Consider the following 26,000-nt stretch of genomic DNA (forward strand, 5'->3'; position numbering starts at 1 on the left):
CCATCCCATCTTCTCCAGCAAGGAGACTTAGCACTCCCTCCCTCTAGATAGCATTGGAATATCTCTCATCCTTTTCTCATTCTTTTTTAAATAGCCCCTTTGTTAGAGGAAGTAGGGCAGGTGTCTCCCCATCCCCACTTTTGTTAGAGGAAGAAGGGCAGGCGTCTCCTCGTCTCCCCTTTGTTAGAGGAAGAGGGGCAGGCGTCTCCTCAAAAACTGTAGTTGTCTCCTCAGAGCTGTGTGCCTATGTGACCAGACACCGCACCCATGACCAGTCACCATACCCACATTCCTGGGCAGACATATACAATCACAGTCGGTGTTAAGCGTCCCCATTTCACACTATTTCTCCATATCAGAGGCTGCTGGTCAAATGGCCAAACTCGGAAACAGTTTCCCCTGTAACCACTTTATACTAAACTGAAAACCTGTAGTGAAAGTTAGGGTAAAACAACCTGTTGGCACAAAAACTGGGTTAAATTCTTAGTGCTAGCAGTTGCAGAGCAGTACTAATAAAGGCTAATCCTGAAGTGAAACAGACATAAAATAGACACATTTTTCTGGAGAAATAGTCCTAATCCACTCTTGTAAACTCACGGTGCAGTAATAATATTTAAAGGTTCACTTGTTCTAGAGGTTCAATGTTCTTGTTATGAAATGCCTTGAGTTCTCTTTCAGCCTGAGGGATTCTATCAACTACTTTTCTGTTGACATAGTTTAATTTAGAACTACCTTCATTTCTCTAATACACACTTACTAGCGGGTCAGATGCTTCTGAGGCTTCTACAAATGCAGATACTTCTATCAGAGTGCTCCAGTTCTATGGGTAGTACAGTGAAAAGAAACCACATCTCAAAAAGTGGTATCCTCAGCCTCAGGCTTTGGTCACTTGGTCCATTTGTTCATAATTACTATTGATCTAACTTGGTAGAACCAATCAGCCTGACTAATATGGCTCTATCTGGGCTTTTTGTCTGTTAGCTTCTTTAATTCTGTAGAAATGCATGGAAATATCACCTAGACAGTCTGACCTGAAATTGAAATGCCTTTTGTATTTCCAGGTGGAGACCTGCCTGGGAGATGCAGGGGGCTGAAGGGCCACAGATGTGTGAACTTGAGCAGATGATGGGCAAGTGAGTCCTGGGAGGAGCAGGGGAGAGACGGAGCTGATCTTCCTCCCTGGTGGGTGCCTTGGTGGCCAGAACCATGTGCTGCTTCCAGCCTGAAGGTCACTTGGAGCAGCTTGTGTCCCCCCGCCACATCTCAGCTTCGCCACCTACGAAATGAACTTTATGGTGTTTTTTAAAAGTGCTTTGAGCTCTACAGGTGGACTGAACAAGCAATTATTCTGCTGATGGTTTTGTAAAACATTCATCCGTTTGTAATATTAGTAAGGCCTTATGATTCGACCTGCCGATATGGGGGCGTGGGGGATCTGCAGAAGAATGAAAATGGAAATTCTGTTTCCCCGTCCTCAATGCTGGACAAAGACTGCCTGAAAAAGTTGCCATTGTAGCTGCTGGCGCATTTCTATTTTTAACATAGCTTTTTTTTCAATATTAGAAATTAAGTTCTCCTCTTCATGGGAGCTCTGGAGAGCTAGTGGTATTTTGACAACCCAAGCAAATGAAATCAAAACAGTTCAAAAACCAAAAGAGGATCTTTAGTCAGGCTGCTGCATGGCCTTGGGTTTCTGTTTGTGCTTTTTAACCCTTTAACTCCCAAATCTGCTCCATACACGAGGGAAGGGACGTTTTTTTTAAATTCAGCATTCCTCTTGGGAATGAATCCTCTCTATTTCCTTCCCTCAGACTTTGAGCTAACCTGTGAAATACAAGGCAGTCTCGTGACTGTTTTGGAAGACAAAAGCTAAACTATTTTTAAAAGCTCTTTCCAAGAGCATTTCTTTCTACCCTGCAGGGAAGGAAACCCAACAAAGAAAGGGGGAGAACCCACGTGCCTGCAGTACCTCTGTTTTTCCAGGCATCTTTGAATTTCTAATTTGTAAAATGCTCTTTAAGTGGCCTGTGCATCATCACGTGTCTGGGCTGGAGGCACCAAGTACAGGGGTGGACATCAAAGTAACGCAAGGATGGACACACATAGCATCCAGTGTGCCCCTGAAAATGATCCTTTTCCTTGGCCTGCTTATTGGAACATGGTCTTGCAGTGCAGCCTCCCGCTGCCAGGACATGCCGCTTTCCTTGGTGTGGGATGAAGGCGACGGTCTCCTCTGCAGCCTTCTCCCCTTTTGCGGACAGGTACAAGGCACTGGACTGTCCCAGCAACTGTGAGACGATAACCATCCTCAACGTCACCCCCTTGGAAGTAGAGGCGCATTTCTCCTTTGAGCGCGATCTCAAGGCGGACACGTTCCTTGTAGAACCTCCCAGCATGAGGCTGAAACCGAACGAGAAGCAGGTAGGGGACAGCAGGTAGGGCAGGCACTGGTGTAAGTGCCCAGGAGCCATTCCTCCTGCTCACTGAGTGCTCTTCTGTATTTCTTGTTTCGGGGACGGGGCTAGAAGCTGAGCATTTGGGCGTACCCCACTTCAGCTGGTCTGGTGGAAGACAAGCTCGTCTGCCGCATTAAGGAGAACCCAGAGCTGGTGGTCTTCCCCCTGTGCTGCCAGGGGGTGAAGGTGGAGCTGAGGGTCAGCCCCAAGCACGTGCATTTCAACAGGCTGCTTCTGCACAGGTCAGTCATCCCGCGGCCCCTCTGCTGGGGACGGGTGCTGTCGGTGAGCTCCCCTTCAGCCTCTCTGGCTGGCTGCATGGCCCTTCAGGCTGGATGTTGGGCTGGCGTCCCTCTTTCTGCCAGCAGTTCCCGGTCTCTTGCTCACCGTTCCTTTCTGGCTTGGTTCTCTCAGGACAGCCGCAAGCTCTGTAGCCCCCCAGCAACGTGGTGCAATGGGCATCTTGATTCATTTGTATCTCGTCTGCTGGTTCGGAGAGCAGTGCAGTTGCTCCTCCTTATGTCCCTTCTGTTGGATACACCGTTAGCACCCAGCCCTTCCCCAGGACCTCACCTCCTGAGACTTGTGACACAGAGAAAACATTTAACTAATGTTATGGATTCTATAAATACTGGATGTGTATAGATAAAGATATATATATAAACTAATGCATAGGGCTGCTCCAAGATGCATTCAGTTGCAAGGCCTATCCTGACCATCGAGCACCTGGTGCAGGGTGTCTTTCTGCCTCTGCAGGGAGGACAGCAAGACCCTGGTCCTGCGAAACAGCACCCTGCTGCCTGTGGCCTGGCGGCTCTGTGGGCTGGAAAACCTGGGCGAGGACTTCTCCGTGTCACAACGTGAGGGCATCGTTGGTCCACGCACGGAGTTTGATGTGCATCTGTATTTCAAGCCCACAAAGGCTCTCAACATTGAGAAGAAGATCCGACTGGAGGTGAGGGGGACTGTGCCCTCCCTGGCAGGGCAACGAGATCTTTGGGGTGGAGGCTGTGCTTGAAGGGTTCCCTGCAAAGAGGGGGACAAAGGATAAGCCTTCCCGAGGTTCCTTTCTACCCGCATCGCCGGGGGGGCAGGCCCTTAGCGGCAAGGAACTTGCTCTTATAGCTGAGCTTCAGGGGGCATGTGTGCTGCCGGGCCAGGAAGAGCTGCACCTGAGGGACACAAGGCTGCTGTGACCCCAACTTCTGCTGCCTCAGCCTGGGTTCACCAGAGCACATGGTGCATCCCTGAGCATCTGCGTCAGCCCAGACAACCAGGCGCTGTGTCCTGAGCCCGCGTTACAGCCACCTTGCCGCTGTGCGTGGTTGAATGCTGTTGTTTGGTTGTCCAGACCTCGGCGTGCTCCCTGCGCCCATGCTGGAGCCTGACCGGGGCTCTTAACGGAGAGCAACAAGCTGTCACCCTGGGCTTTTGTTCCCCGTGTTTGGGGGCTGCACTTCAGTGAGGATGCTGGGTGATTGAAGGGGAGAGGGTTGACGGTCAATGCCACCTGCTCTGGGACACCTCACAATTCTTGAGGTTGTTTTTCCATCGCTGTGTCTCCCCGTGTGCTTCCGCGGCAGCACTCCCTGCTGAAGGAGTGCCGAGCTGGGCTGGTAGGGCTTCTTACTGCAGCAGCATCTCGCCGGGTCAGCCCGTGAGATGAGCAGGTTGGGAGAGTTTGGGAATCCACAAGTGCTTGTCAAGCAGGGGAGGCCATGGTGGAAGCAGCCAGCAGAGACAAGGACTCGTATGTTGTCTACCAAAAGAATTTAAGAGAACGGTCTAAGCACTGTTCGTTTCTCGCTGCCTCAGGTTTCAGATGCAGAAAACATCCTGGGGATTGTCCAGACTGAAAATATCCTCATTTCTGCAGAGGGCTATGATGTTGCTCCAATCATCAACATTCCTAAAGGTCAGTGGATGCCCCAAAACAAAGCAGTCTGGGTGCGTTGCCTTGCCTTGGCAGGTGAGCAACCAAAGCGCTTGGGATGGGGTAGCATGCAAGCGTGGCCCGGTCACATAAAGCGCGTATCCTGCAAGTTGAGTGGAGTGAAGGGCTGTCAGGGCACAGCCAGCCTCGAGTCTCTCGCCCCTGAGCTTTGCAGTGTGCAGGTTGGTCTGGGGGCTTAGAAACAACAGCGATGTGAGCGAGCAATTGGCAGCTCCTGAGGGCTCAGCAGGGCACATAAAGTTGTTGGATCAGTGCTTGGAAGCAAGAAGACAGAAACCCAGCTCCTCACCTGCTAAACCCTGCAGATATTCTCCGAGTAAGAAGAGCAAGGGCAGCAAAGTAGCTAAAGAAAATTTCCAAGAATGGAAACTTCCTGAGAAGGGTTTTGGGCTGCCTGAGAAGGGTTTTGGTCTGCCTGAGAACTCCAAGTGTCATAGAACAGTTTGGGTTGGAAAGGACCTCAAAGATTGTCTTGTCCCAACCCCCCTGCCATGGGCAGGAACACCTTCCACTAGTCCAGGTTGCCCCAAGCCCCGTCCAACCTGGCCTTGAGTGGGGCAGCCACAGCTGCTCCGGGCAGCCTCTGCCAGTGCCTCGCCACCCTCACAGTGAAGAATTTCTTCCCAACAGCTCATGTAAATCTCCCCTCCTCCAGTTCAAAGCCATTGCCCCCTGTCCTGTCACTACAGCCCCCCAGGAAACACCTGTCCCCACCTTTCTTATAAGCCCCATTTCAGTATTGAGAGGCCAATTGAAATTGGCCTGGAAGTGTTGAAATATCTGTCTTGTCACTTGGTGTGGTCTGTAGCAGCTCACTAATACTCCCCGTTTCTTGCCTGGCTCTGCGGGTTTTCTGCAGGTGCAGGTGGCACCGTGGATTTTGGAGTCCTGAAAGTCCTGGATGATGCGAAGCAAGTGCTGACTCTGAGGAACAAGGGGAAGTACGAGATTGCGTACAGGTGGGTCCAGCTGCCTGCTCTGTGAACGCGTGGTGCCACCATCTGCCCAGGCCTGCCTTCTCCTCCTGCCCATGGCTAGAACCGCTTCCCGTGCTGGCTGCCTCGTGGTCTGGTTAAATAAAAAGCCCGGGCTCCCTAATCTCAGAGACTTTAAGGGAGAATGCAGCCCCACACCAGAAGTCCTTCACAGCTGAGCAGGAACCAGAAGGAGAGGCCCTGAAATTGAAGCCACTCACTGCTGAGATCCATTGCCTTCCTCTGAGGGGCAGCTCCTTTCTCTTTATGACTCTTTAAAGGAGGGGATGAGAAAATTGGGTGTCGAGGTTAGTTTGCAACACTCATGATGGTCTGCACTCTCTCAAGATCTGAGATTCCCCAAGCAGAGCTGGACTCTTTCTCTTTTAATTTTTTTATGGTCTTATGTCAAGTCCTGGCTGTGCTGGTGGCACTTGTACTTTTAACTGCAGAGGTCTTTGTTCCTTCCCTTTCTCCCCAGTTTCCAGCTGAAAGCTGCAGGCACCACCATACCAGACCTGTCAAGCCACTTCACTATCCAGCCGCAGAAGGGCCTGCTGGCTGCCTCCGGGCGCCCTGTGCAGGTCCAGGTGTTCTTCCACCCCAAGACGGAAGTGAATATCGAGGACAAACCCATCCTGCACTACCAGGTGAGCTGCCCCAGCCAGGCAGTGGTGGCACAGCACGTCTTGGGAGCGTGAGCAGGACAGGTGCCTTCTGGAAGGAGGGCTTTAGCTGGGTAATTCTCGTAGGTGACAGCAATGTCTCAGAAAACATTTGTGATGCTTCCTAAGCGGAGCTGAAAGTCTGGCTCCGGAGGAGGCGTTGAAACAGGGAGGATGAGCTGATGGGGACCTGGGATGGGATCAGGGAACAGAGTCAGAGGCTGGCCTCTTTGCTGGTTTTACCAAGCCCTCCTCTGGCTGCAGGTGATGGAGCCCAGCATCTGCGGAGGAGGCGAGACCGTCGCCGTCATCCCAGTGAGGGTGTCGGCGAAAGCTGTGTTCAGCAAGTACAGCATTCACCCCGCCTCGCTCATCAACTTCGGTGCCATGGTGAAGGGCAGCAGGAAAACCTGCACCTTCATGCTGGAGAACAAAGGCAGCCTTGACTTTAAATTCCTCATCTACCGAGCAGACCAGGACGCATCCCGATTGCAAGAGAAAAGGTGAGAGAAGACCTGCATCACCTGTCCTGCCTGAGGAGGCACGACAGCGTGGCTGGTGTGTGACAGGCAGCCCAGACACCTGGGTTATTGTCCAGTTCACGTCACCTGCTTGTGAACAGGGAGTGGAAAAATGCCTCAGTGTCCCCGTGTGTTGGGCAAAGCTGGTGATACAGCTGAGCTGTCTGTAAGCTGCAGGAGGTGCCGCCGGGGGCTGCGAGGGGCAGGGAGGCTTTCCTCTGTGGGGAGGGGAAGGTCAGCTTTGGCTTCAGAGGAAGGCAGGGTGGGGGCTCAGCATGATGGATGTTTCTGCTTTCTCCTCTTAGTGGATGTCAAATGAAATCTGCCCACTCTGGCAAGAGTGAGAACTTACACCAAAGGACTTCCTCAGCCAAGAAAAGCAAGCACTCGCTGCAGAAGGTTGCCAGCCCCTCCATGCAGGTGGGTGGCTCCCGCTCCCCAAGACACACTGCTGCGGGTGCTGGGGGAGGACGCTGATGGGGGCTCCGTGTCACACCGTGGGGTGGGACATGGTCTGCACGATGGAGGTCCGTCATCTCCCAGCCACAAGCAGAGGCAGGAGCTGCTCAGTTGCACTGACAGTCCCGTGCTCTGGCTCAGACTTGGAGTTGTGGGGTCAAGAGAGAGGAGCAGGTCCCGTGTTTTGGTGGCTGCTAGCCAAAATAGGACTGTGAATACCACAGATGTGGGCACGTTCCTGTTTGAAGTCCCACTCCATAGATACCAGATGACCTTGTGTTTTCGTCTTCCCAGTCCCCTCCCTTCCCTCCCGTCACTTCTCACAGTTATTTCTGCTCTCCTGTTTTACCCCTGAGGCTGGAGGATCCCAGCTAGCACCTTCACCTTTTACACCCAAACTCCATCCTCTGTGCCAGCCAGGATAGGCCTGCAGCTCCTCCTGGCTTGTCCCTCTCGTCCTGGGGCTGCCTCTGGGCCGTGGAGTCATCCCTCCCTGCCCTGGGACTGGGGGCTCGGCCTGGCTGGAGGTTGAGGAGCGGCGTACTCCTTGCTGGGGATGCTCAAGGCTGGGCTGCTGGACGTCAGCCTCTCCTGGGACTCTTTCTGCAGGCTCGCCTCACTCTAGGCATGTTCACGGTGTACCCTGGCTTTGGTTCCATCCCTCCTGGGGGCCAGCAGATGATCACGGTGGTTTGCTCTGCAGAATCACTGGGGACGTGCGAGGAGCACCTGCACATCGATATCAGTGACAGAGACCCCCAGGACAATCCCCTCGGCATCCCCTATACCCTGCTGGCTGAGTCCTGCCTCCCAGGTACGCCCCGTCCACAGGTTCCCACAGCCAGACCTGCTGCTGGTCAGCACCTGAACTTATTGCTTGGTTAAGAGAGGCGCCCTGACCTTGAAGCTAAACCCTAAAATCCTCAGAGGTTCCAGTTCTTTTCAAGTCAGCCAGCGGGGAGAGGCTGGGAGGGATGCATGGAAGGATAAAAGGAAAGCAATACTCCTTGACTGGGACTGAGCTCCATCCTCGCAGCCGACTCCCCGCCCAAGGCTGGGTTTTGCAGTGACCTGGGCAGAAAGGGTTTATCAAGCCTTCCGAGAGGCCAGCAGGGTCCCGAAAAATTCATCAGGAATTCAGCATTCAGCCCTCCCTCTGCTCTGCTCCGCAGCATTTGTGGTTGATGACATCGAGTCCATCTTTGAGGAGCATCGAATCTGCAGCAACGTCAACCTCTGCCAGACCCCGCAGACGATGCGAGACAAGGGTGTGTATGTCAGAGATGAGAACAAGTTTATTTATCTTCACCGACGTTCGGGTTGGGCACCGGGCCACAGCTCACTTCAAGATCCACAATGTCAACAAAGTCCCCTGCAATGTGGTCCTTTCCATCAAACCCATCGCCGGTGAGGTAAGAACAAGAGGCCAAGGTGACCGCTGCTCTTTACAGGCTGCGCTGCCTTGTTCTCCAGACTCGTTGCTTCCTCTTGCCCGCACTAGTCCAGCTCCGTGCAGGTCAGGCTACAGGGGGGAGCAGCAGTGCCAGGGTGGCAGTTCTGAATTTGGCACGTCTCGAGCAAGGCCTTGGCTCACCGCTCAGGCTGGGTCTTTGGTGGGAGACCCAAACCCTTCTGCACATCTCTTGGAAGCCCTCTCAGAGGGGGCCTTTACTGGCCTGACGTGCCTGGGCTCAAAGCAGACCATTCCCTCAGGCTCCCTGGCCTTTTCCTTCTCTTTAAAGGCCAGTTTGAGGTTAGTTGCGGGGTTTCCGTGCAGTGCCCCCCTCCCTTGTGTGCTGGGGTCGCTGCCCAGTGCTCAAAGCCAGCTTTTGCGCTCCTGGGCTCCCTGTGCAAGGTCAGCACCGCTTTGGAGTCACCCCTGCGATGGAAGGAGCCTGCCCAGGGCAAGCAGGAAGGGAGACACGCTGTCTGGGGCTGTTCCCGGTGACGCATATAAGAATAAGACTGCGTACGAAACACTGAAGGATGTTTCCTCCTAACACGGCTCTGTGGGTTCCCCCAAGTTTCACAGCCCCATCAGTGACATTTCCAAGGTGGATCCCGTTCGGATGTGCGTGCCCAGCTGCTCCCACGCCTTTGCTACAGTGACCTTCACTCCACAGATGATGCAGAGCTACCAGTGCACTTTTGAGGCTTCCCTCGATGTCCTGGCGAGGTAACTCCCCCTGTGAAATCTGGGCGGGGGGACCTGCCTGATGGCTGCCCCTCCTCTGGGAGGACCCCGACCTCTTGTTAACCCTGATGCTCTCAGTAGCCTTAGGCAGAGTGCTTAGCATTAGAGAATAGAGGAGGCGGTAACTACTAGACAGAGTAGAAAGAGAAGGGGTTATAGCTTAGCCTCTGCGAGTGACTGTGAAGGCAGTGCAGCATTTGGTAGCCAGCTGGGAGTTAGTGAATCAGCAAGAAATGGAGATGTGCAACAGTTGAGCTGGGGCTTTCCAAGGACAAAGGTTTAGATGAAGCCGTTTCTGTGCCAGCCAGCCAGCGTGCATTATTTCCTCCTTGTTTCTGTTAAAATGAGATGATTGTATGTGATTACCTGGGGTATGTTAAGCTATTCTCTGTCAAAGGAGCGACTGGAGCCCTTCTAAAAGAGGAGCCCAGTTCCCCTGTCCTGGGACGTGTGTACCAGGGCTCTGACCGGCTCTTCCCCAGCCGTTTAGTGGCTGAGTCAGGACAAGTCAGCTTTCTGCTCTAGTACGCAATTCCTTTTTTAGCGTCCTTGGAAATAATCATTACTGATGGTGCTATTTATTTTTCCCTTCTTGCTTTTATACTATTTCCATGCTGCGCTCATGCTTTTTGCATGTGTCTCATATCATCGCAGCCAGTGAATTTGCCATGTCTCACCTGTCGCCTCATTATTTACCTGCTGTGCTGCATGATTCGATTCAGTGACATGTTCTTTAACTGCTACTCTGGAAGGTTCTGGCTCTTCAGAGCTCTTGTGAATGGCCCTGATTGGATTGGGAGGAGGGGGGTTGGTGGAGGAGACCTGTGTCGTGGGGTACAGGAGCACCAGCCAGGGAAAATGCAGTGGGTGGCCCCTCTTTGTTGCTTGCCAGGTGGGAAATTGGTTAGTGCCGGCCGTCACGATCTCTCCTCTGCCTTTCCTGCAGCCCTGCAGCAATTAAAGCGCAAAGCCTGACCTTCCGTGTCAGTGGAGATGGGACTCTGCCTCGGGTGACAGTCCTGCGCCCGGTACTTCACAGTAAGAGAGGGAACCCTCTGCTGGTCTTTAAGAAGCTGTTGCTGGGTGATTCACAAAAAGTCCCTCTGGTCCTTCATAATGGTGGCACCCTACCTGTCCAGGTGAGGACCTGCTCAGGGAACGCTCTGGTCTGGGAACAAGTGCTTGTCTCGTGGAGAAAAGGTCCCAGGAAGCATGGCAGACCTGGAAACAGCTCTCAGAAATTCTTTTTAAGCAAATGACTGACTTGTAATTTCCAGGAAGAGAGTTCCTCTTGGAAAAGCAATTTTTCTGACTAGCCTATCCTTTTCAGTTAAATACAACGCAAGAAAGTTGGTGGGGTGTTTTCCCCCCATCTCTCTTCTCACGCTTTGATTCTCGGGTGGGCACGTGTGATGTCCTAGTTGCATTAGATTGTATTTGATCCCATTTTACTACACTTTAATGAAAAATTCTGTTCATTACTTTTGTATCCCAACGCCTCTGAACGCTTCTTTTTTCTGTCTAGTTTTACTTGAACTTTGTAAGTTTAGCTAAGAGCTGTGTTTGAAGCGGGGAAGCATGCTGGATGCCCCGTGCTGGACCAGCACCAGTACGGTGCCAACCCACGTGTCACCCTGTACCCACACCAGTGTGGTTGTGCTCTGTGTTCCTTTTTCTCAGTTGACAATAGACCTGTTGGATGAAGCGGGAGTTTTCTTCTTGAAAGCCAGGCCCACCACACAATGCGTCTACCAAGCTGGGGGCGTGAAGGAGGACTCTCCTGCAGGAGGTAAATCCAGTAAGCGTGAAGCGCGGTCATCCACACAGGGGAGAACTGTGTGCCCTGCTCTTGGCTTGGCCAAGCAGCCGCCAAATGTTAGATGTTGTTTCTTCGCTGGGGCTCTCTGTACCCCCAGCTTTTCATGTGGACTCTGCGCACGGCTTCCTCCTAGAAAGTGGTTGGAAGTTTTTTCTGTTCCTCTGGACATGGTGGGTTGAGTTGCGGGGGGCTGTCACCACTTCAGCGGACCATCTGAGGTCTTTGCTGCGTGTGGGAGTAGCAGCCTGAATGGAGGCAGCCCCTGAGCCCACAGCCAGCCAACAGAAGCCAAACCCATTCTTTGGCTCAGCTTTACGTGTGGCAGGAGCTGACTGACTGCAGTTTGAGTGAGCGCTGGGTGTTAACCTGTGTTTAAGACACTTCAGCAGTGATACGCGTGGTGCTGTCGTAGCCTTGTGAACATAGGAGGAGGGTCTGGCACCATTGGTGGGAGAACCTGTGCTTAGAGGTAGCTGGGTTTCAACCCCTTACGCCCCACAGAAATATTTCAGCGGTACAGCTGTATCACTTGTCGCTGATTTCATTGCTGTGCAGAGAGGAAGCCTCACACCGCTCTCCTGGTCCTGCTCCGTGGGGAATTAGCAGAGTTTGACGTGCTTTTCAAACCCACCCTGGCCCAACGTGTGGAAGGCAGGATCCACTTGTCAGTGGTGAACAACCCGTATGAGGAGACCGACATTCAGCTGGTGGGCGAAGGCTACGAGGATGACTTCACGCTAGATAACATCCACGGACTGGTGGCAGATAGTGAGGAGGAGGAGAATGCTGAGGGCAATCTAGAGGAAGACGTAATTGAGGGTAAGAGAGGAAAGGCTGCCCAGGTGGATCAAGGAACAGGAAAACAGACGTTTCTGCTCACCCTGTGCCGCGCACCTGCGGTCCAGCTTTAGCAGCCAGATCCTGCTGCCTTTTGTAGCCTGCAGAGGCTGAAGAGGCAGCTTGAGAGCAGAAGAGAAGATCGTCTGTCAAGGGAGAAGCTTGCAGGCTAGCAGGGAAGGGTCAGAGATACCCGCGTTCAGCTGAGTATCTCCAAAAGGAGGGCTGCCAGCCCATGGTATGCTATGGAGATGAAGCCCGTGTCTAATGATTTGTGCCCTCGATATACGCAGCCTGTGCTGTCACCCCCTGGCCTGGCGGTCTGGGAGCGTGCTGGCTCTGTGCAGAGGGGCAGTGCATGCTGTGCTGCGTGGCTCTGCACAGCCACAGCCACGGGTTTAGGGATGTGGCAGGGCGCTTCCATGGAAGCGGTAGGATGGGGAACTGCGTCTCCCCAGGGAGGAAGGCTTGGAGCAAGGAAGAGTTGGCCATGCCTGTCTCTGTGGATGTGAGGGGGGTGGATGGACCTCAGGCACACTGAGACCTCCTGCTCTCATTCCTAGCAGCTGCCAGAGTGAATCACATCCCGTTCGGGGACTGTCACATCGGGAAACCCTACAGCGTGACCTTCACCATCACCAACTGCAGCAGGACGGAGGCGATGCGGTTTGAGTGGCTGGCAGACACCCCATTTCACTTCTCCCCCAAGGTGAGTTTGGATGGCTCTGCCTTTTCCCATTGCTCCAGCCCTGCCCGGCGGGTTCCCAGGAGCTGGCAGGGAGTCACCACGTACCGGTGAGAGCCTGTTTCAGTGCCACAAAGGATGTGCAATCCCTGGCTTAGCTGGCACGGGGCTGTCAACCCCACAGAAAAGGCTCAGTGTTACAGGAGGTGGCATCTTTTGTATTTTCCTCTGTCAAACCCCAGATGAATACACGGTAAGAGGCAGATTCCTGGCACAGCTGCTCACCACATCGATCGATCTCTTTGCTGCCAATCCTGCCCTTGCTAGTGATTCCAGTTAGGTCTTGGCTCTCTGGTTCTCCCTAGGTGGGACACCTCCATGCTGGCTGTGCTAAGGCCATCACAGTGACCTTGAAATCGGATGTCGCGGTCACCTTCAAAATGCACCCTGTGAAGTGCAACGTGGCTAGGATCACCTTCCCGCTGCCGCTGGAGCAGATTAAAGACTGGGATGACTGCCTGCGCACCATCAAGTGGGTGGATACCACCATGAGGGGCCCAGGAGCCACGTGGCCTGTGAAGAAGGAGGTAAGAAACACAAACAGGAAAAGCTAACGGAGCTGCTACAAAAAAACCCTGGCAGGCCACCATCTCTGCTGGCTGAGCAGCTCCTGCGTCCTCCTGACGTTTAATCCACCCGTGAGGTTCACCCGCAGTGCGTTTTGGGGGAGAGGCAGATGCAGTGACCTGTGACACCAACACAAAATGGGGAGGTCTTTTGACAAGACACGTTTAGCCACATGCAAACTACCGGTCTCTGCCAAAAGCTGAAGTGTTGCAACCTGTGTTGAACGGGAGGGCACATTTTATGATTTTATCACGTTTTGTGGTGTTAAAATTTCTTCGTCAAATTCAGTGCCTTTTCACCAACAAGGAGTTTAAGGCGCTGCACTCTGACTCTTGTTTTGGAGTGGAGAGCCACACTAGTGCTCTTGTGTGTGCGCTGGCCAGCCCACCGGCACATGGTGGGTGAGCTGTCAGCTCTGCCTACACCGATAGCAGAGATTTTGGTGGTGGTGCCCATGTTGTGTGGGATATCTCATTGTGGAGCAGCCCAGGTGCTGCGTGGCAGTCGTGCAGCAGTCTGGAGAAGCATCGCTCCAGAAAGTGCCACACACACGTACCTGGCACGTGTTCCTCCCTAGTTTCTGAGCCTTTTTAAGACCTGTAAACCATACTTCTTCCCCATCAGCAGCAGCAGTCGGAGGCTTTCCTAGTGAGTTCGTCCCCATTCCAAAATGCCCGTCCCCAGCCCTCACCAGCGTGGCTGTTGCCCCACACATGGTGTCTGGAAAGCACCTCCCGCTAAGACAAGAGGGAAAAGGTGCTTTCTGGTTTTGTTCAGTCTTGGGGTTCTTCATCCACAGAACCTCCACAGGGGAACTTAATCCTAATTTAGAGGCCTGCTGGATCTGTAGTGGGCCATGAAAAAGGTCTGATACTCTACAGGGTTGAAACACAGGGACAGGTACCTATGACCCAGTCATTGTCCCCATGGGTGTATTCTCAGTCATGGTGGTGATTATGGTGTTCAGTCGGTAGAAACAAACACTGTAATGGAAGGGTTAAATTTTGTCACCTTCCCGGGGAAATAAATGGGAATGGTCCTTTCTAGCCCCTGTATGTGGCTGATCTTGGAGGCCAAAAGCCTCCTCTTGCTCAGCCGGGCTTTCTAGGCTCTGCTCAGTGATTCTTCCCTTTCCTGTTTGGAGGTGATCGAGACAGACCCAGAACCAGCTCACACTGTCCTGGAGGAGAGCAGCCGTGAGGTGGAGCTTTGCCTCAGTGCTGTTGTCGACTACGCTGAGCTCAAGCTGGATACGGACACGATTCAGTGCAAGGAGACCTTGCCCTTCCAGACGAGGACATTCACGTGAGAGCCAGAGGCCAGGCAGGGACCCGTGCGTGGGAGCTGCCTTTGCCCAGGGCTGACCTGGTGCCTGCTTCGCCGGAGCTGTGCCGTGCTCTCTGGTGGCCTCTGCTTCTCCTTCTGCTCGTGGTCTGGTGAAAATAAAGGCAATAAAGTGCCAATAAAGGCAAAAAATAAAACACTGACATGTTTATTGTTTGGCCACTTAATAAACCTCTTCTAATTTCTAACTGGGTGATTAGGCCTGGCGGGGGGTGGGGGCAGGGGTGTGTGTGCTGCTGCCTGCTGGTTCTGAGGTTTCAGCTTCCACACACCCTGGGCGCCTGGAGATGCCTCACATGTGGACTCGAGTCCCTTCTAGGGCTTTGTGTTCAGTCTCACCTGCTGTTCTTCTCTTTAAACAAATCATGTATTGTTTCATCCTGTCCAAGTCCTGGCAGGGTGCTGGGGCCTGCGTATCTGCACGTAAAGCCAAGCAGGAGATGGTGGCCACCGTCCTGCCAAGGCGTGCCAGGAAAGGTTCAATTCTGCCATGCCTTTCTGCTGACAACAACCATGGATTTGCTTCCATTGCGTGTTGCTTGTCCTCATCTGCTCAAGGACAGGTTTGCAGTCAAAATAATGTCAAACTGAGATGTAAAGACCAGAATAAGACCCTTGGATTAAGTCTCCTGGGCACCATGCCTGCCCTTTCCTCTTTAACCTCCAAACTTTGAAACACTTTGTCTCCAGGTAGCCCAGGGCAGTGCTCTAGACGTGGCAGAGTTGCCTGGGGACAAAGATACTCCTGAGCATCAAGGAAGGGGTACCAGAAGCTCACCATACAGTGTTACTTTTCTACTTGCTTTGTATTTATTGGTCATTGTCTTTTCACTCCTCCTTCTTGCTTTTCAGTTCCATGCTGTCCAACACGGGGAATGTGGCCCTGGAATACAACCGGATGGCGGCTGTGGAGGATGAAAGGGCATTGAGCCACACTGGGGAGCTGCTTCCACCCAGTCTGGATGGATGGTAAGGTGCTGCAGCGAATGAAGAGACGGGACACAGCTTGATGCAAGCAAGTTGTCCATTTATTAGTGATTTTCTTACAATTACATATGTTTCTACCTTCTACATATTACACACTGATTGGTTAAATCTTAAGCGTAAAAAACAGGGATTGGTTGATATTTAAGGCACACTGTTAGAACAATAGGAACTTATTAGTTTATCTTGACATAGCGATAATTTCTATTCCAAAGTTAGGGAGTTTCTTTCTACGCGGCTTTCTTGATTACATATCGGCGCCATCCGTTCCCTTATCTGGCTACTTGTTTCTCTGTCCGTCTGGCTGCCTCCTCAGCTGTAACGGCTCAGGGGTCTGCAGTTAGCTTGTTCCTTGGTTCCCAGGGCTTGTGTCCTACAAGTTCTAACAAGTCTCTATTCATCAGGCTATCAGTACTTGGACTCCTGTCCTTGAGGCCTTGTCCTACATCTCCCCCTTCCTGTTGCACAAAAAGAACCCCTGAAATCGAATGAGTTATTAATTTTTGTAAGCATTGTAAAAGACAAGGTATAAGTAATAAAACAAACAAAAAAGCAACTAAAGCATATATAATCATCTTCACTAAACTTCTTAACCATTCTGAAATGCCCCAACCACTGAACAGTTTATCTAACCAATCCCAAGTATCACTTTGTTGAAGATGAGAAACTCCATCCCTCAATCTTTGGATGCTAGCATGAATTGATTCCGAATGATCTGAAAGGTTCATGCAACACATCCCTTCAAACTCTTCACAGCCATGACCTTGTGCCGGAAGCAAAAAATCTATTGCAGCTCTATTTTGTAATGTTGCGTGGCGAACACTATCAACATCTAATAAAAGACCAGACAGGGCACTGCTTGTGGCATTAGTTTGTTTGGCAAGCCAACAGCCAAGCTTATCTAATGTTGCCAGAGCCTTTCCTGCAGCAGCTCCAGGCAACAGAAGAGATGCAATGAAGTGTTGGCCAAAGGACCAAAATTGCATGTTATCATCACAATCGGAGGCAAATGCATGAACGCCACGCTTTGTCCTTTGAGAGTAGCAATGTTGTAAAATCATAGATGTGTTAGGAGTCGGGACGGAAAGTCGCCCTAAGCTACATGGACCTCCTTTTATATGAGAAGGAATGACAGGCCATGCTCTATCACCACAAATAAAAAATACTCCAGCAGGTAGTGAGAGTGGAGCATTGCTAGATTTAGACAAGTTGTTAGCAGTGTAATTACACCAGATACTTGCATTTCTAAAAACAGGATGAGTAGGGGAAACGTCCCATGCCCTAGATTGATTCTTTCCCATGTAGTTAAATTTTATGCAAAAATCCATTTTTACAGAACCAAGGAGTTCAATTTCTTGTGGTTCCAAAGTGGCCAGTGGGAGATGGGGTATCCATACATCCCAATTGCCTGTCACATTTTTTGATACGTTTTTGGGTAGAAAAAGACTTTGAAGGTCCCTAGGTATAGGCCATTCATCTAATGGTAAGCCCACAAGACATGTGGAAAAAGGCTGATCCGGAGTGGCCATAGCAAGACACAGAGTATCCTGTCCAGTCAAGTTCGCCAACATGACCCAAACATTTACCTTTGGTAGAAAAGGGGGATAAGAGCCACCTTCAATAGGCCAAGGTCCAGGTATGAACATCATTATCCATATTACTGACAACACTTGTTTCTCTTTTTCTTTTTCCATCGTCGTTTTACAACCAGCCATTCTTCTGATCGTACTGTCCATGACCGAGGCACTGCAATTGATTGTCCACACTCTAATCCTACAATAATGTTCTTGTTAATAATATAAATTCTGCTTGCTAATACAATATATTGAAACAACAACCGTGCAATAGCCCGTACTTCTAGGCTTTCAATCAATGATAAAAAATTTGCAAAAACTAAGTTTGGCAAAATCTCAGAACCTAACCCTATAACTCCCTCTAATTCCAAAAGAGGTTTTCCCATAAAACATTCAGCCCACTGTATATGATTAAACCTTAATATTTGATTATTACACTCAGAACACATCCAATGACCCCATCTGTCCCTTAGTCTTACAACTCACCAGCGATCGTGATCACAGAGTTCACGATGAATCTTGATCCACGGTCGACAAGATGGTCCATGTTCATAGCAACATAACTGTAGAAATCGAGACGCTGTCCAATCTGGTTCATGACAGTGTCGTTGAAAGTCGATGTAATGGAAGATAATATCTGCTAGCGGTGCCGTCAGTGCGTTGGGGATCTGGTCTGGTCCAAACGTATTACCTTTGTTAAGTGGTTTAATCCAGGGCGATATTGTCCGTTCCAAGCGCTGTAAAAAGCGAAATCTAGATGCTATATCCTGAATTTGTTTACCTGACATTAATGCAAAACAGAAATCCTCACGCAGTTTTTATTTCATTCTGTAGGGTCGGTGTCGGTATCAGTTGTCTGCGGTAAAGGTTCACGGGAAGGTCTTACATTCTTTGCTGGGATCCATCTGGGTCCTTTTTCTGTGGAGACACAAGCATAACCTTTTCCCCATGTAACAAGAGGATATGGTCCCATAATTTTACCTTTTTCTGGATCTTGAACCAATACTGGGGCTTTAACCCGTGCCTTGAAGGAGGTATTTGCAGTAAAATGTGGGAACTATCGGTGGGTTGTTATCTATTAAAGAACAATTTAAAAAATTGAAAACATACAATGCTTTCTGTAACCGTTCCTCTGGAATAGCCATTCCCATTCCCCCTTTTTGTTGTTGTAATAAACATTTTAGAGGCTGATGAGACCGTTCAATGAGAGACTGACCGGTGAGGGAATGAGGAATGCCAGTAATATGAGTTATACCCCATAGGGCAAAAAAGGTTTTTATAGTTGTTGAAACATAAGCTGGACCATTATCTGTCTTTATCTTTAAGGGAATACCTAAAGTAGCAAAAGCACACATTAAATGTCTACGAACATCTCGTGCCTTTTCTCCTGTGTGACAAGAGGCAAACAAGGCACCTGAAAATGTATCAATGGAAGAGTGGATATATTTAAGGTTACCAAATTCAGAATAATGTGTGACGTCTGTTTGCCATAATTGTAGGCTTTGTAATCCTCTAGGGTTAACTCCTGCAGCAATTGATGGGAAAGAATGTTTTTGACAATCAGGACAGACAGCAATAATATTTGATGCTTGTTGAGAAGGAAGTTCAAGCTGTCATTCAAGAGCTCCAGCATTTTGATGGAAAAAAGAGTGACTTAGTTTAGCTTGTGCAATGTGGTCTGGCAATACTTGAACTGGTAACGTCAATAGATCAGCTCATCGATTGCCTTTTGAGAGAAAACCAGGTAGTGAGGTGTGAGACCTAATATGCATAACAAAATAAGGTGCAGATCGAGAGTCCAAAAGGAAAATAAGTTCCTGTAACAGGGTAAAAAGTTGTGAATGTGAAACATTCCGCAGCACAGAAGCTTCGGCTCGTGTAACAGTAACTGCAACATAAGCGGAATCAGTAACAAGGTTGAGCGGTACGTTCCATTTTCGGAAAACACGAACAACTGCATTCAGTTCTACTGTTTGAGGTGAACCGGAGACTGTCTCTATGTCCGAGTCCCATTGTCTCTGTTGATCATCCCACCAAAGGAGAACAGATTTATGTGATTTGCCTGATCCATCTGTAAACACAGTAAGTGCCTGTAAGGGTTGTTTGCTTCTTTTGGGTTTTAACATCAGACGAAAGTCAATGTTAAACAGTTTGTGTGAAGGTGGATGGGAAGTTATTTGACCCGTATAGTCGGCAAATGCCATAACAAAGGTGTCTGATTGCCGATAAAGCCATTGTAAGTATACTGTTGTTATTGGTAGACAAATACAGACAAAATCCTTCCCTGATAAGGTTAACAGGCGTGATCTAGCTTTAACAATCAGAGAGGCAAACATTTCATGTTGTGTCAAAATAGTTTTTGTAGACTGGTTAGGTAAAAAGATCCATTCAATAATCAACAGGGGGTCTGAGTTCTGAAGGTCCCATTGAAATATCAGGGCATGAGGCTGTCGAGCAGGGTTTAAAATAATCAAGTAAAAAGGTAGTTCAGGGGCCCATCGGTGGGCCTGTCGAGAAGCGATAGCTGAGGCAACCTTTTGTAAAGATGTACCTGCTTCAGAGTTAAGATTACATGGAGAACAAAGATTAGTGTCCCCTTTCAGTAGGTCAAACAGAGGACCCAAGTCTGTATTAGAAATTCCCAATAGTGGTCAAACCCAATTTATTGTTCCCAGTAATTTTTGTGCATCATGCAGGTTTCTTACATTGGTATTGATCTGCAATGGTTGAGGAACAATAGTTTGTGCTCTTATTCGCCAGCCCAGATATTTCCAAGGGGGAAACTTCTGGACCTTTTCTGGTGCTATACAGAGACCTGCCGAATTCACAGCATCTGTGACAAGGGCTACAGCTTTCTCCATGACTTCATGATGTTGTGCTGCCACTAAAAGGTCATCCATATAATGATACAATAACACAGTAGGCATAGCATTTCGGACAGGACTGAGTATTTTTGCAACGTACCATTGACACATTGTAGGGCTATTTTTCATACCTTGTGGCAGTACAACCCACTGATATCCCTGCAACGGAGCTTGCATGGTGATGCTTGGAATTGACAAGGCAAATTTCGGGGCATCATCTGGATGTAACGGGATACTGAAAAAACAATCTTTAAGATCTATGACAGTTAGATGCCAATGTCGAGGGATCATAGTTGGGGACGGGAGCCCGGGTTGGAGGGCTCCCATATCTTCCATAGCATCATTAATTTTTCTGAGATCATGGAGCAAGCGCCACTTGCCAGTTTGTTTTTTAATAACAAAAACAGGTGAATTCCATGGACTAGTAGAAGGTACAATGTGTCCTTGGGACACTTGTTCTGAGACTAAGTTTTGAAGTGCGCGAAGTTTTTCCAAAGGAAGGGGCCATTGATCCACCCAAATAGGAACATCAGATTTCCAGGTTATTTTTAGGGTGTTGCGCACTTCAATGGCCCCATCTAAAAATGTGTACGGATGGACATTCCCCATTGTGACAATATATCACATCCCCACAAAACCATAGGGACAGGCAGCACAAAAGATTTAACAGAAGCCACACGTCCCTCTGGTCTTTGAATTCAAATTAGTTCCAAACTCTGACGACTGTTACTGGTCCCCCCTATCCCAGCCAGTGTCTGAGAGACATTAGTCAGTGGCCATTGCGGAGGCCATTTGGCTTGAGAAATTACTGTGACATCAGCTCCAGTGTCAATGATCCCATTTAGTGCTATTTGTTGGTCATTGTAAATAAGGGTACACTGATACATAGGTCGCTGTGGAGAAATGGATTGTACCCACAAAATGTGAGGTAACCCTGTGGATCCAAAACCTCCTCTCATCTGCGGAGGATGGTCAGTGATAAGAGAGTTTACCCTTGCTGGAATCAGAATCAATTGCGCTATTCGACTACCCTGAGGTATCGTACAAGGTGGAAATGGAGTCCGTGCCATGATTTTGATTTCGTCCACACTGTCAGGGTCAATAACACCTGGCAAAACAAAGAGACCAGACAATGTTGTGGAAGATCTACCAATTAACAGAGCTTGTGTATCGGAGGGTAATGGTCCTTTGACATTTGTTGATAATAAATGAACCCAGGAATCAAGCAGTGTTACTGTGTGTGAGGTTGCCAGGTCCAGTCCGGCGCTGCCTGAGGTTGCTGGACAGAGACTTGAGGTGTCGGTGCTTCTCTCCGAGCTTGTTGAAATGTCAGCTGTGGCACTTGTGTCTGCGCGCATCGCTGCCCCGCGCTCCGTGGTCGGTTTCCCTGTATCGGTTGTCCCTGGAAGTCATACTTAGGTCAACATCGATTAGCATAATCACGCCCTTTCTGACATGTCGGACAAAATCCAGGACCAGGAGGTTGTTGTTTATTCCCCGCAGCCCGAGCAAGACAATTTCTCTTTAGATGACCAGGCTTACCACAACCATAGCAATTCCCCACACCACGCATCGCTGCAAAAGCAGCAGCCATAGCTTCAAACTTGTGGTCAACCGTACCGATTCGGTTACATGCTTCCACCATTTCCACCAGAGCGGGGTTCGGGTTGGGAAGAGACTTCAGTAGCCTTTTACAATCAACATTAGCATTTTCAACAGCTAGTTTTGTTAACAATATATCCCGAGCTTCCGCATTATCTACTTGACGTTCCAAAGCCTGTTTTAGTCTATCAATAAACTGCATATAAGGTTCTCGAGACTCCTGAGTGATGTTAGTAAAAGCTTTTTGTGGCTTTTGTACGTCAGGAACCTGGAAAAAAGCCTTTTTCGCCTCTTCTCTAATTGCCTCGAGAGCCGCACGGGGGCAGTGTTGAGCCTGCGCTACCGGATCAGCACGTGCACCGGTGCCCGTAAGATGCTCTATTGTCAGTGCAGCTGATGCAGCACCATTATGGTTAACGTACGTGAGCAGGAGTGCTTGCAATCCTCCTTTCCAATGCGACTCCCACAACGTATACTGAGTCGGGGTTAATAGCAATCGTGCTAAAGATTTCAAATCATGAGGAGTCATGATATAAGTATCAAACACAGAAGATAACAGACTTATAAAACAGGGAGAAGAAATACCATGTTCCGTAACCGTGCGGCGCAGTTCTTTAACAACCGAAAAAGAAAGAGGCTCCCATCGTGCTCCCCCTGCCCGACCCTGAGAATACAAGACCGGAGCAACTATAGTTATAGCCATTTCTAGATCCCCCTCCTTTAAGGCTTGTTTCTTTATTTTTGCCCACACATCACGTAGATCAGGAGGGTATAAATCAGGTTCTTGTTCAGGCTCTACCGGTCCCGGGTCAAAGAGGTCTTCTTCTGGCGGATACCCCACTGCATTGACACCCAGGGGTTTAGAGCACTGTGATTTAGAGGCTGATAAGGACAGGGCTATAGGAGCTTGCGACTCCTCCTCCTCTCCTTCCTCTGCCTTTTCTTTTTGTGCTTTCAGAGTCTCAAAAATAACTCTCCATGAAGAGAGCAGACGGTGGGACTCAGTATTGCCTTTTGTCGCAGAATCCCATAATTTCACCCCTGTGCCGTCCCAAAGTTCCCGCGTAAAAATTGTAGATGCAGTCACTGCGGGCATATTTACTTGCACCCACTTGAGCATTGCTTTAAGGTCTTGCCCAGAGATATTTTTCTTATGTTTATTAAGAAGACCTTTCATAAGCTCATAAACGTCTCCTTCTGGGGACGAAGCCTGATTCCCCGTTACGGATTTCCCACAGCTCACCTCTCAACTCCGGAGGGATTTCTGGCCGGCTCCTGCTTCCTTTCAGTGGATCATTCAAAGTTCTGTGGGATTTGCTGCATGTCGCTCAGATAGGCGATTCAAAAGCCCTTCACTATAGATCCTTAAACGGATCACATCGGGGTCACCAATTTGCGGCGAATGAAGAGACGGGACGCAGCTTGATGCAAGCAAATGTCAATTTATTGTACAGAAGCACGAGTTTATAAACACTTTCAAAAGCTGCGCATTTTAAACTAATTGGTTCTTGAAGCTAAGCCTTGCATACTAGAGGCAATCCCCGATTGGTGGTTAACTGCCATCAATTAACAGCAAGGTGTTACCTTTCCTTGGCGCCATCCTTGGCGCCATCCGTCTCCCACCCCCCTGTGCTCTGCAAACATGCCTCATCATGTTAATTGTTGTCTAGACAAGCTCGAGCACATTCCCCTCAGCTAACTGATGGCCGCGCGTGGTCCCAGTTTGCAGACCGCTCCTGCAGACACCCAACTCCAAGGGCCAGTTGCCATGAGACCCAGATCATTAGCTCGACCTACCTTCATCCCAAGCCTCGCTGAACAGCTAGCACACAGCACAAGTATTTCAAGGGCCCCCAGTTACAAACATACAGCAGAACCAGGAGAAGGGGAAATAAGCCTCAGCCGCGGCAGGGCCCAAGCTCCGAGTGCTTCTGGATCTCGCTCCCCACCCCCGCCCCACTGGGAACCCCGGTGTCCTTCACAGGAAATACCTCAGAATCCCAGGGAGATTCAGCACCTTCCTCTTCCTCTGCTCCCACCGCAGTCAGGGCACCTACAAAGGCAGTAAGAGGTGAGACACTGAGCCCTTCTATTTCACTCTGCTTTTCCCCATCACCCCTGCGCCCAAAAGATGCACAGCGGTTCTGTTGCTGAGGACAAACTAAGCAGTGAGTGTTGAATTCAAGGGTTTCTTCACACCCAGCACACAACATACCACGGTACTTCCTTTGGATCGCCACCTCTCCAGCAGAAGATGGCTATGCACAACAGCTGACACAGCTACAAGCAGCACTGAAGACGTGTTTGGGTCACACTCAGGAAAAGGCTCCAGCACGCTGCAGCCCTGTGGCATACAGAGTTTAGGTCACCTGCTCTCCAGTCCACAGCTCCAGAAATTGCCACTGACTACCACCATCCACTGTACAAGAAGTACCATAGAAACACCACCCGACACATCTTCACGCTAAAATCACCAAGAAACAATGCTCCTTTTGTAGCACTACCAGAAAAGACCTTCCTTGACTAGCAGTTTTTACCCTGCACCTTCCCAGAAGGTAGACACCTAAGCATTGCCATTTAAAAAGAGGAGAGGCTTTGTTCTGATCGCTTCAGGGAGAACACAGCAACAAAACCAAGAATGACACATGCTCCATTTAGCATCATTTGGAATCCAAGGCCACAATTTGTTCTTCAGGAATGAATGAAAAGGAACAAAAGCTACTTTCCTCCTTGCCAATGCCCACTAGGGTTCACAGGCAAGGGAAAAACTTACTGTTTCAGAAGTCAATCACCATTTCAGTTCATTTTCTGTGCATTAATATTTATAGAGGAAGAACTGGGATCAGTATTCACTAACTCACTTCTCTCACCAGTGTTGTCTTTGGAAGCACTGTGGACTTGATGGCTATCATTACAAATAGAGTTTTTCACACCCTCAACAACTGCAGTTTGTAGCTCTTCACCTGTGTCTTCCTTTTCCTGCTCCTTCTCCTCTTCTTCCTGTTCAGGTGATTTTTCCTAAAAGAGATTGACCAAACAGCTGGAAATAGCAGAAGCAAGCACCTTCTTAGCCACCCATCGACAACTTTAAAAATGCTTTTCCTGTGTAAGACAACAGGGAAACTTTGTTGAGCTTTGTTTTACAAGGCCTTCAGTTTTTCCATGGGACTCTATGAGGAGACAGCAATGACATTAGCCCTAAGTCATTAGCCCTGGCTCTGCAAAGCTCCAGAGAAGCAATTCTTCATGTCAGCCTAACTCTAGCTTTCATTTCAGTTACATTGTTTTGGAACACGCTCCTTTTCCTCTACTTTGCTCCAGGAAAATCACTAACTTCCTGCTCTCAATCTTATTCAAACTTTTTGCTTCCTCTATTTCAGCCATCACACCAGGTATTTTACTAAATGGCAATAAATCTTGACAGATAAAAACTGTACATACAACGGAGAAAAAATTAATTTATTTCAGAAAAATTATACTGCCTATTTCTTTTCCTGCAAAACCACTGCAACCAATAAAAAAATATTGAAAATACTGCCCAATATTATTCTTATACCTAAGAAACTGCTTTGGTTAGGAGTAAAGGCATTTTCTAATATAAAAAAAGGATGATCAAAAGATGGATATACATGAAATATTAACAGAAATCCAGTTTACCTTTTGGTTCTTACCTTTATCACCCTTAGAAAATACCTTTGTGATTGAATCATCCTTATATAACTTACTTTGGTGCCTGAGTGAAATGCTGCTCTTACATTTCCTTCATGCCTATTCAAGCACAAGTGTTCACTTTCTTGTTTCAGTGCTTCACAGACTTTGTTATCTACTTCACATTGCTCTTCTTCTGTATCTTCATCATCCACATGTTCAAGAAAGACAGAGTTTGGTCTTTGACTTTCAAGCCTTGGGGTTTTTTCCTGCTGACAAAGAACTATTATCACTTTCAAAGCCATTACTGAAGCTTGACTTTTTCTCCTTAAGACCACAACTATCTGAGAGAAGCTGAGGTGTCTCTTTTTTCCAGTCTGTCATCTTAGATTCTGCAAAAAGGGAGTCATCATTTCTGTGAAACTTTGCCTGAATCATGCTTTTCTTGTTCCAACTTTCTTGTTTATCTTGCAAATTATTTAGATTTTGAAAGACAGTTTGCTTTGGTACTGACTTGCAAGATACTTCATGTTTCACCGTCTTTGGAGACATGGCAGTTATGTCAAAACAACAAAAGGAGTTATGGAAATGGCAACAGGCATGTTACCAGATTAATGGAGTAATCTGGGAACGTCTGGAAAAGGAACCAAGTCAAGGATGGGCAGGATGGAGAAAGGACTTGGCCAGGGACAAAGGCTTAGGAGGGGATAATACCTTCATTTTAACAACATGACTTATGTTTTCTGAAATGCCCAAGTGCTGTGTTTTCAAAATGCTACTTTTCTCATTTACT

At 49.1% G+C, this 26,000-nt stretch overlaps 3 protein-coding genes across 3 annotated transcripts; 2 read left to right on the top strand and 1 right to left on the bottom strand.

Moving 5' to 3' along the window:
• The first annotated feature begins 1,755 nt into the window (after window positions 1–1,755).
• On the top strand, window positions 1,756–7,706 carry LOC308058030 (hydrocephalus-inducing protein homolog). The gene is made up of 8 exons (XM_080412040.1): window positions 1,756–2,421; window positions 2,526–2,698; window positions 3,213–3,411; window positions 4,272–4,371; window positions 5,270–5,369; window positions 5,866–6,034; window positions 6,314–6,552; window positions 6,876–7,706. The coding sequence occupies exons 1-8, from the start codon at window positions 2,215–2,217 to the stop codon at window positions 7,045–7,047; spliced, it is 1,359 nt and encodes a 452-aa protein (XP_080268166.1). The 5' UTR covers window positions 1,756–2,214; the 3' UTR covers window positions 7,048–7,706.
• A 2,334-nt stretch (window positions 7,707–10,040) lies between these two features.
• LOC308058063 (hydrocephalus-inducing protein homolog) lies at window positions 10,041–13,596 on the top strand (the record flags this gene model as incomplete). The annotated part of the gene is made up of 5 exons (XM_080412073.1): window positions 10,041–11,012; window positions 11,598–11,861; window positions 12,443–12,588; window positions 12,930–13,151; window positions 13,480–13,596. Exons 1-5 carry the CDS (start codon window positions 10,802–10,804, stop codon window positions 13,594–13,596), a joined length of 960 nt encoding a protein of 319 aa, XP_080268199.1. The 5' UTR covers window positions 10,041–10,801.
• Window positions 13,597–24,232: 10,636 nt separating this feature from the next.
• Window positions 24,233–25,795, bottom strand: LOC308058064 (uncharacterized protein; the record flags this gene model as incomplete). The annotated part of the gene is given in 2 exon segments (XM_080412074.1): window positions 24,233–25,467; window positions 25,469–25,795. Coding segments are annotated over 2 exon segments (582 nt in total), but the record flags the coding sequence as incomplete, so codon positions are not given.
• Between the last annotated feature and the right edge of the window lie 205 nt (window positions 25,796–26,000).

Source organism: Falco punctatus (genome assembly GCF_963210335.1).
Source record: "Falco punctatus genome assembly, contig: scaffold_23, whole genome shotgun sequence".
In the NCBI taxonomy this organism is placed as follows: Eukaryota; Metazoa; Chordata; class Aves; order Falconiformes; family Falconidae; genus Falco; species Falco punctatus.

Bases quoted from the DNA above. Each gene is read 5' to 3' on its own strand.
- LOC308058030 (XM_080412040.1), top strand. From the start codon at position 2,215: ATGAAGGCGACGGTCTCCTCTGCAGCCTTCTCCCCTTTTGCGGACAGG. The intron at 2,422-2,525 runs GTAGGGGACAGC...GGACGGGGCTAG, and splicing joins TGAAACCGAACGAGAAGCAG to AAGCTGAGCATTTGGGCGTA. The intron at 3,412-4,271 runs GTGAGGGGGACT...TCGCTGCCTCAG, and splicing joins AGAAGAAGATCCGACTGGAG to GTTTCAGATGCAGAAAACAT.